At 32.8% G+C, this 11,193-nt stretch overlaps 1 protein-coding gene across 4 annotated transcripts in view; it reads left to right on the forward strand.

The window, feature by feature from the left end:
- LOC110029785 (uncharacterized protein At1g04910) overlaps positions 1 to 9,863 on the forward strand; it is a 78,613-nt gene extending 68,750 nt beyond the window's left edge. For all 4 annotated transcript variants that reach the window (XM_020732214.1, XM_020732215.1, XM_020732216.1 and 1 more), the window contains one exon: positions 9,178 to 9,863. In XM_020732214.1, coding sequence (XP_020587873.1) covers positions 9,178 to 9,340 — 163 coding nt within the window. In that variant the 3' untranslated portion in view covers positions 9,341 to 9,863. The remainder of the gene's footprint in view (positions 1 to 9,177) is intronic.
- Positions 9,864 to 11,193: the final 1,330 nt, after the last annotated feature.

The following is an 11,193-nucleotide window of genomic DNA, read 5'->3' on the forward strand; positions in this document are numbered from 1 at the left end:
ATATCTGTTCCACCTGGAGAGAAAACTACCACAGGACAATATTTGGTGTCGATTTAATTGCCCCTGCGGACCCCCCTTGACAATACTTTTTCTGCGATTGATGTGATGCTGAATGACACTGCTGGGAAACCTACACTTTCAAACCCTATTGAAAACAACACTGAAAGAACCTTACCACAAAGGATTGTGTTCGGACTAATCATCAAAAGAACCTTGCAGCTCCCCATATTCAGGAAGTATCTGGTGTAGAGGCGACAACTCATACTTTACATACACTAGAACTTATTGTGGGTACAACTGTTGGCAATTCTACTACAACTTTACCACCTCATCCGAATGAGCAACAATCTTCGGATGAGGAATGACAGGTTTACACTTCCAGGAAGAAGAAGAAGAATGAAGATCTACTTGGGCTAATGAATCTAATGGATGATATTCTGGTTACTTCGGGTAATGGTACGCAACTCACCGTTTTGTTAGACGATTCCCTTTCGAGAACTAGAGGCAGAGACATAACTAAATTGGGTTGCCCCAATTGATCTTATATGTACCATCTCTTTTTTGGTTTTCTTTTTTTGTGTGTGTTGTACGATGTGGGTTGGGTGTCTGTTTGGGCCCGCTCATACAACCTATCTGTATGTTTTTCCCTTTAACATAATATATATATATATATATATTAAAATTTTTTTGAAGTGGCAAAATTATTTGAAGATAGATGGCTTAGGATTACTTAAGCAAGGCTTGAACATAATATTACTAATTGGCAATCAATATTACTTAAAATTTAAGTAATATTTTTATGCATGTGGTTTTTATAGAAAAGAATTGTGATTTAGATAATAATTAAATTTCTAGATATAGAGGATGAATGCTTAAAATGGTAGTGTCTTAAAAGTATTATATGATAGAAAAACCTAAGTAATCTAAGAGATTTATTTATAAAATTATAATTAAAATGGTTATCTTGTATGCATTCAAATTATTTGGGAAGTACATAATAAGACATACTTATAAGGTATATTTTTACTAGAATTTGTGGCCTATTGGTTGGAGGATTTTCTAAAGAGGTCATGGGTTTGTCACATTAGAAAAAAAAAAAAAAAAAAAAAGATGGGAAGATTGTAAACATTGGAGGATTTTTTTTTTTGAATTTATTGCCTATCTTGAATCACATGAAGTACATTAAATCAATTATCGAGATAATGATATATCTAAAGATGTTTCTTGTTAAACTTTAGGTGGACAAGATAACTCTTGAAATTTAGTGATTTATGAGGGATATTGCACTGGTTTGATTAAATAATATTTTCCATGAATTTTAAAATATTAAAAGAATGCCAAATTGTTGGAGGATACTTATCTTGGTATGCATTTAAGATTAAAGGAAATGTTCTAGATTATGTTATTTACAAACACATCAAACCTATAATTTTTACATATAAAGTTATACAATAAATATTAATGGAAATTAATGGTATAAATTTAGAAAATATATGTTAGTTTTGAAGAGTTTATTTGCAATGTCTAGGGCTGAAAAAAAAAAAAAAAACTTGTTTTACTTTGTTTCACCTCGTTAGGAGGTTTGAGCTCAATTTGTTCATTAATTAAATGAGTTGAATGCAAATATCTAATTTGAGTTTAAATTTTAGATAAGTAAAAATATGAGATCGGTTTGTTTTCATATTTTTCTAAACTATATATATATATATATATCTATGTGTGTATTCTATTTCAGAAATTTAATTTTTTTTAAGATTTACTAAATAGTTAGTTGATAAGTAGAATAATAATATTGTGTTCGTAACTTTTTTTTTTCTTTTGTTCAAAATTGTCTCATATTCAATTCAAATTCTAATGAACTAAAAACAAACACCTGGTTCACAAACAATTTCAAATATAAGTCAAAACCAAATAGTTCAAATTTTGAACAAGCCAAACAAGAATAAACAACCAAGTCGTTCAAGTTTGGTCATTTTCACATTAGGCTTTTTGGGACTCTTTCTCGGATATAATTTTTTGTGTTATGGCAATTAGTAGAAAAAATATTGTTGGCAAAAGGGATCTTATAATTATTATTGATATTAGGAAGATGTATCATTGAGTATCTCGATAATTGATTTTACATACTTCAAGGAGGAATAGGAGTGTTAAAGGTATGTTGAAGTCATCTATAAATGTATGAAAGAGTCCCAACTAGTATTAAAAATTATCATATGGATGACCGAAGAGTTTTAAATACGATGATTATATTAAAGTTCATCACTTAGCTCATATTTTTTGTATTATTTTTGAAAATGCAAATAAAGGATATTAAAGTCAGGCGCTTTTGTGTAGGCTTTTCTGATATGAATATTCTAATCAGTGGGCATTTGATTAAAAAGTGGTAATTAGAACAACTGTAAAATGTTATAAGAAAGGTGTTTTAGAATTAAAAATTGTGTATATGATATACAATTTTAGCTTACATGATATTAAAACTTACGAATCAATATTATTAGAAGATAAGTGATACTTAGATTTTTTATCTATTATGCTGAAAAATGAGAATTTAATTTGTATGGATTTACATACATACCACAATCATTATTTATTTAATTATCTAATATTTAAGCTTTGATATCCACTTGTTGGACTATACTAATTGTTCTAAGTAAGCAAAGTAAATTAAAATCGCAGTTTGCAAATTCTATAATGCAATAAATAAAAAATAAAAAAATCAAATCATAGGTAAGTTATGGATCCACTCTCTTTGTGCAAGAAAGCAGGGTGACAATTTCTGAAATAATAAAATAACAAAGTCGTTCAAATATTTCAATGGCCTTGTTGATGATAAACTTCAATCATAGAGGATTTTATAATCAAAGTTCCATGATGTCCTTTGCAAGTCAGTTTGGGGTTTATATTTAGAGAAAAGAACACACACACACACACCACACACACACACACACACTCACACACACAAATATTAGGATTGCTATGAAATTTAAGACAGTCTAGTGAAATTTGCCTCTCTCAAGCTTAGCTTAATCTTAGAGCAATAATCCAATAATCCTTTTTACTATTTAGTTAAGATTGACAAATTTAAGATTAACATAAACACACAGAGCCAATGTTTTATCGAGCATACTTTAATAATCATTTTCAAAAGATTTTACACTAGTATGGGCATAGTATGTGCTGTAACATTATCTTTGTCGTTCAAATGACACTAAAATATGAGCTTTTAAGGCTGGGGTTTTTTATTTGAGTGTTTTATCATAAAATAACACCATTAAATTACAAACATGTCAGAGTGGGATGTCTTCCAATGACTTGGCTTCCTTGACCTGTGAATCTTAAAGTATTTGATATAATACAAAATTCTCTATTAGTTAAAGTTGACTTAAAATTATTAGTTAAAGTTGACTTAAATTATTCTTTAAAAAAAATGGTCTCAAGTCCATAAGATTTCATTAGATGATGCAATTCATGATTGCTAACAAAGATCATCCAATAAGGTTTAATCGACTCTCTCCTCTAATAACATTAGGGCCCTAGGATAATGCGGAGACGGAATCATATGATCTTAATTGCGCTTGTTATCATTTCCCTTACTATCTATTCTAATATGAAGTCAATTTTTTTCTAATAAAAAATTAAAACTATTTCTACCATATGTTCGACTTTTACCACCTAATGCTAATTTTAATCATAAGTTTAATTGCCATCATCGAGAGGGGTAATTAATCATAGTGTTTGTACTTATGGGAACTTCAGATTAAATTTTAAAGTTCTTACGAAATAATGTTGAAATTACTGGGTAGTGGCTTATCTAAAATCTAAATTCTTCTAAAATTTTGATCTTTAACACAATGAATCTTCTTCAGATCTTTAACACAACGAATTTTGGAGCTCATAGTAGGGGTGTCAAAAAAGATCGTTGTTTGCGAACAACTCGTATTCGTTTGTTTTGAGTAAGCTAGCTGAACACAAAAAATTTTTTAGTCTTGAATTATAAATGAGCCGAATATGAACAAGCCTTTGTGTGCTTGTGCTCGGCTTGTTTTAACTCAAAATTAGAAAATTATATATCTTATTCATATAATAATATATTATATATTTATATATAAAATTAAATGACTACAATTCTTGTGTTTGTGTGGTTAGGTGTCTTCTATTGCAAAAGGAGGGTGCAGGTTCGAATCCCACACCATACGAATTCTAATTAATTTTTTTATTGCTTGGCAAATTGAGCCGAACAAGAGTCAATTTGAACAAAACAATCAATATCGAGCCAAACACGAACAAATTTCTTACGGGTCTAATTTGAAGACGAGCTAATTCCAATGAGTCAAATACAAACTAAGCGCTCAAACTTGGCTTGTTTAGACTCCTAGCCCATAGCGTTCAATGGAACACTTCAACATATAAATGATTGCAGCATGCCCTTTGTTGTGCTTTATGATTTTCCTTAGAAGTATGCTAGAAACCAAAGCGAGTGTTGAAAATGAGAATTTAAAAATAATGTGGTAATGCTAGGATGCACAAAAAGATTATATTCAAAAGAATGGGAGTAGCACTTAGTAAAAGATGAGAGAATGTGGAATAATTAGGTGATATTTCAAAGATGCAAAAATAGATGCTTATAACTGGGTGCACTTAGTTACCTGGTAGCATTCATATGTTGATTTCTATGTTCATGGCAGTTTTTGATCTGTTTTCTGTAGGGATGTATGCAAAGGTGAGAAGGTGCTACTGATGTAACTCTTCCCTAGGTGGTGTTTATCTATTTTTTTTTTGCATCCAACAGCCTTTCCTCCGTTGTTGCCATCGCCATGTTTGCTGCAGTCACCTGAAAACATGCCATTTGTTGTTTTTCTGCAGCTGTCTACCTCCCAACCCTATCCCATCTTGCTGCCATCCCTTCCAGCCACCTCTCACCCTGATGCCACCCCCTTCCAGTCGTCTTCCTTGATGCCGTGAGCCTCCTTACCCTTTCCATCACCCTGCAGCCACCTCCCTACTACAGCCACATCATCACATCTTGCCGTCACCGACCTTCCAGCCATCAGACAACCAACCATTATCTTCCATCGTTGCCTTTGGACCATCCAACCCATCCTTCCTTGCTATTTCTCCTTAAACTGCATCACCACCCTCCTTGACCCAAGCCTAAATTGAGTTTATATTGTGTCTTTTGCTATTTCTAGTTTCGAGCATCTTTGGTTGTATTCTCTATTTGATTTCTGTAATAGAAGTTGCATTTTTGCTGTCATTTGGGGTCAACTAAATATACTATTCAAATCAAGAGCCATAACAACCTCTTCACTTTCATCATCTTTAGAAGAATCATCAAATGTAATAATCTATCATCATTTGATTCTACTTCATTGGCGCACGTTTTTCTTTTTACTACTTTTATCAATTAGCATTAAATTCAATATTTTTTAAAATAAAACATAAATATTAATACAATAAATAATTATATTTAAATTATTTTTTGTTTTTTTTGTGACATTAAATCAGATATATTAGTTATAAGTATAATATAACATAATATGATATATAATAAAATTATAACATAATATAATTTTTTTTCTCAACTTTATTGAGGCGTCTCCTTGAGAACTAAAACCTCAAGGCGTATGCCTCAGCAAAAAAAAAATAAGCCTCATTGATAACAGTGGGGCTTACGTCTCGAAGTATTTCTTGTGTGCCTCAATTGGAGGCGCACCTTGTGGCATGAACCTCGAAACGGCTTTTTAAATGCACTAAGATAATGACTGTTTATTATTGTTATTTTATTATTTTTTATTTTTATTAATTTTAATTTTCTGAGGTAATGACTTGAGAAGTAACCTAATACACCAAATCAAGGGAAAACTACAAAACCTAATAAAATTCTATAGCTATAAGAATTACATGGGAACTTAAAATCTCTGTTTATGAAAATTAAATTACAAAAGCTTTGCCCGCACAGAAGTCCATAGAACCGTAACTTAGGAAAGGCCAACCAGGAATTGTTTTCTATGTTTTCACCATGAGAACACCCTTCATAAATCGGATGGTTGTTTTATACTTGGCTGGGAATATATTACTATCCAGTGCAGTGTCCCTTGCAGACTCGACACAACCTAACGATTCATCCAATACCAATTCTCTGTGCCTACCGCTACCGATACTCGACTCCTTTCAGATATCAGACTTTGACTAGAGAAAGAGCTAGTGGAAAGAAAAAGGCGAGAGTTTTGAGAAGATTCTCTCGTGGGGCTCACGAGATTGCCCTAATAGGGCAGATTAGATGGTAAGATAAGATGGGCACAACCCGGTAGTTTTTTTTTTTTTTTAGTTTTATTTTTATAGGGCACAACTAGGCAGTTAATTTATTTGTAGAACTAAGACTCCAAGACAAGCAAACCAGTTAAAAATTGAAGAACCTAATGTAGAAGATTTCCTGGGTTATATACTTGTATGCTTGATTTAAGGAGTTCCTTTAGAAAGAACTGTAGCCATGATTTTTTCTTGATCCCACTGCCCCAAATTCTTAGCATCAATCATCTGAATGTTCTGTGGGCTGACTTTCTGTAACCACCATTTCATTGCCCTGCCGTTATTCCTAAAAGAAAGACGATTGCTAAAAAGTGCCCATGAATCTGTTATTTTCACTCCTCTTCTGACCAAAAGTTCTTAAACTCTCTTCGCAAAGGGTATATCTGCTATGGTCTATTGCAAATTGGATTGGAAACAAGGTTTGCTGGAATTCCAGCAAACCGCAATTCAACTCAAGAGAAGAGAAGTAGATAACTGCCCACAAAGAAAAAACATCAAACATTAAAGATTAGGCCTCGGAGAACTTGGAGTTTTCTTGTATTTCAAATTGGGCAGCCTGATGTCCACTTTTGCATTTCTTTATGGCAGAATTTCTTCCAGAATTTGCAATATCCCTTCAGTTATTGAGGCAAGCTGATTCTACCTACCGCTTTCTAGTTGGATAGAGCCTTATCTTGGCTTGCAACTGTGACGCTTTGCAACTCCCTCGAAATCAAGTTCAATCACCGGAACCTATTGCCACAGCCAAGCTCAGCTAGGGGTGAAGATATACATGGGTCTAGTGATCAATCTTGTGGAATCCCAGAACTACATTTTCTTGTCTTTGCCTCCAAACTTGGAAAAATCCACCCCAAGGGTAAGAAAATCCTTTGTAAATAGGATAAAAAATGCCCGTTAACACCTAGGACCCTATTTATTGAACCACGCTATCTAAGCAAATAAATGAAAAGATGCACTATAAGTAAATTTTTCAATAGAGATGACCATCCTATCTTTGGCTGTCAGACATATTGTGTAGGTGCACTAATAAGATACGGTTCACAGGATGGATAGGACTAGGAAGACAATGGATTAAATTGATGATAAAATGGTTTGAAGTGCAAAAAGAAGTAAACTTCTGTAGAAAATAGACAAACGACTAAAGATTGATCCCAAATAGTTAGGTTTTGCTAAAGATGATGATTTAACAAGCTTAAAAGTTGTTGGAGCATTATTTTGGCCCTTGACATGTTTATCCACATCAACTGGCATTTCATTATTTTTGTTTCAGAACATGCTGTATGATGCCTACACCATTTGATCTTTGTAGAAGCTCCAGTTAGTTGTCTTATATGATCCCACTTTTCTGTTATTTTTCATTGGCTTGATGTAACTTGTTTTCATATGCTCGCATCAGCTGTATTATATAAAAGTTGGCTTAGTTTTTGATGAAATCTCTTTTTGTTTCTCTACTGTGTAAGCTGCTAACTTGCTCATCAACTCAATATTTGGTATTTGGAGAAGCTCCATTTAGTCGTCTCATATGATTTTTTTTTTTGGCATTTTTTGTTAGCATGATTTAAACGTGTTTTGATATGCTTCCATCAGATATAATAGTCTATAAATGTTCGATTGGTTTTTGGTGAAATCACCTTTTCTTGTTTATATTATGCAAGTTGCTAACTTGCTCATCGACACAGCTGTAGGAGGTGCTTTTTCTTTAGTTCTTTCCAAACTTTCCAGTCAAATGACAAATTTCCCTGTATTTCTTCTTGGAGATATGCATTGAAAATTTGAGTACACTCATAAGATGGATATATAAAATTAACGTAGAAGTATTAGGAAGAAAAAAATTCGTACAGATAGAAGTGCAACATATCTGAACTCATGCGATTCTCAACATGAATTAATAGAGAATGAGGATTTATAATGCTAGGCTCAAATAGTTGGGATAAGGTTAGAGATGTTAATGGTCATTATCATAATTTGGTCTATTCCTACTATTTCACGTTGTTTTTATGAATTCTCTTTTTTTAATTTGTTCACATTGTGTGTTTCATGTTAAACCTATTATTTGCAAATCATTTTGAACAATTTTTACCCATAGTACCTTCGGCACACTCCTTCCTCCTAATCCAAGACACTTTTTTATTACTCATTTAATGATTTATTTTCTACATTTCATTGTACATATGGATAAATCACCAGTTTGATTTTAATCACCTTATCTTTAATCAAGATCATTCCAATTGCTTCTATATATATTTATTATGAATTATTAGCTTAGCTGCACATTCAATTTTCATTTATCATACTCAAGTTAGGTATCAATTATTTGCTTACTTTATAGCACTTATTTTCATACATCTAATTGCAATTTTATAAATTTATATTTTTAGGTTTTTAAGATATTCTGTTTTTGCGTAGTAATTCCAAGTTTTTTCTTCATTTTGACCACTCAAACTTGACTTTAAAGCCATAGTGTCATGGGCATTCTCATTATTTTGCATATTGTTCCTTTATCATCATCATCATTAGCTTTATTCCAACTATTTGGGATCGATTTCATTAATCCTCAAAGTTTTATTTGTCTTTCTAAATTCTCACTTTTCATTTGTTTTTCATCCTAGTCATTATTCTACTAATTTTATATCCTCGATAATCTCTTAACCCTAATTGCTATTATGTTGAAATTTCTTGTCTGTAAACAGACACGTCGATCATCTCTCCTTAAATTGTAAGACAGGTCTAGATTTGACTGAAATACTTTTATTTATTTATTTATTTTCATATTTTTTGCATTCTTCAATTGTTCTCTCAGACTTCTTAAGTACTGTTGTAACTGCTGTCGATTTGTCCCTGATTTCCATAGTGCTAACTGCTGCACAGATGGAAAAGCCTGAAGTGTCAATTGGTAAGCATGCGATCTCATAGCGATGCGAAGGGCATGGAGATGAAACGACCAAATGATTCTATATACAGTTTTCCATGTCCGGATTGTATGTGTCGCTCAAATAATACAGAAGTATTGAAATCCTCACCTGCGCGATGATACCATGCCAAATTCTGGCAAACTCTTACATCCTAATTCACTTAATTTTTGAATTGAAGTGGCACTCATTCTTTGATTGGCATTCTGTCGGACGCTCCTGCAGAGAGCACATTGCTCCTATTCTTTTTTCCAGTGGGATGATTGCATCCCTTTGTACATTCTAAGATCAACAGAGGATGGCGATAACTGTGCTTGGCCTGTGTTCAACATTCATTGCATCTAAAATACTGCCTCCTCGGTTTTGACACAGTAGCTGGCAGCTTGTATATGAATTGATTTTTTTGGTTCAGCATAATGGTTGCAGATTTCAGCGAGAGAGGGAATAGGGTTTTGTTTTAGTTTTACAGCTTGTGGGGCCGAGCTTTTTTTTGGGTCTCATATTATTTTGGTGTATTTGGTCATGCTCCCATTGAAGTTTTGTATTAGTTTTATGCTGTTGAAACAAGCTTTTTTTTGTGTATTACTTTGTCATGAACAGAAAGGCCATGCCAGACTAGCTAATTAAAGGAAACTTTCTTCAAGTTCTGCTGAATTTATTTATTTTTAATTATAATTCAGCATTTGTTAACTTGTATAGCTGTTTTGAATCCTTGTAACATTTTTTCGGTCTTTTTGTTAGCCAAATAGGTGAAACTATTTCATTGAAGAAAAAATAAAAAAGTGGCTGTTTGATTTGTTAATTATTGTTGATTTGGGAAGTTCAAATGGTTTCGACTTTGATATGATGTAATTTTGCATTATCCGTGGTAGAGTGGTTGTGGTTCAATCAATATTTAATTAAATTGTACTGATATGATGGCAGCATCAATTTTTTACCATATTAGAAAGTGTGATTCTAACGTAAAAAGTTGTCTTTCTTTTATTTCTCTGTTTTCTTTTGTACTGGGTTCGCTTTTAGCATTTTGTGGAACTGAACATAATTCTAAGAGGGTGTTTGGCTGCATCAAGAATTAATATGAGCAGGATTTAATAGATCTAGTAAATCCGGTTAATTTAAATTTAAATTGTATGTTTGGTAATATAACAATTAAAACTAATTAAATTTGTAATATGTGATTGGCATTTGTTTTAGGATATAAAATTTGTATTGCTTACTAATATGGCTGCAAACCATAGAGCATGGGGAAATGCATGAGGACTTTCTAAATCCTTCCTGCTCATCATTTGATCTAAATAGTTGGATCCCTAAATACATCAAAACCAACCAGTCAAATATGCCTTATTCTTCACCAAAGTTTTTCCAGTTCGCCCTTCTAAAGGGTAGTGTTTTCGTTGCAACTATGCCAAAAGGTTTTTGAGACATTAAATTTCAGTCAAGTGAATCTATGTTCCAATTTCTTTCGAACTCAATTTAGTTCCAGGAATGATAATTGGAATTATGAACTTATTTCAATGTTGGACGAAAATCTTTTCTTTGGTAAGAAAGCAAAATTTTAACAGACAGTCTTAGATTCTAACAAAAGGGCCTTTCTCGATGGTTTCTAGTAGAATTGGAGCAGGATGAGAAAGATGGGAGTATCAGTGTCTCTGTACACAACAATCTTATACTGGCTTTCCTTGCTAGCTCTAATAGGGATTGTATCGCCAGGGTTCATTGACGAAGGCGATCGTTTTGAATGAAACAGGGAGAGAGAGAGTGATGTAGGCAAGGTTTCATTCTTCTTCTCCTCTGCAAAGACGAGCTATGAATAAATGAAGCCAGCTGTCGTGGAAAGATGATGAAGCACGCGGTTGTTAAATCCATTTCTGGGTCGGATTTAGTAAATCTAGGATTTATGTAACATTGATGAAATTTTTGGATTTAGCTGGACGGAGACATTTGATAATTGAAAAAAGATGTTTGGTGGATTTAT

This window comes from Phalaenopsis equestris, unplaced genomic scaffold (assembly GCF_001263595.1).
Source record: "Phalaenopsis equestris unplaced genomic scaffold, ASM126359v1 Scaffold000601, whole genome shotgun sequence".
Taxonomy (NCBI): domain Eukaryota; kingdom Viridiplantae; phylum Streptophyta; class Magnoliopsida; order Asparagales; family Orchidaceae; genus Phalaenopsis; species Phalaenopsis equestris.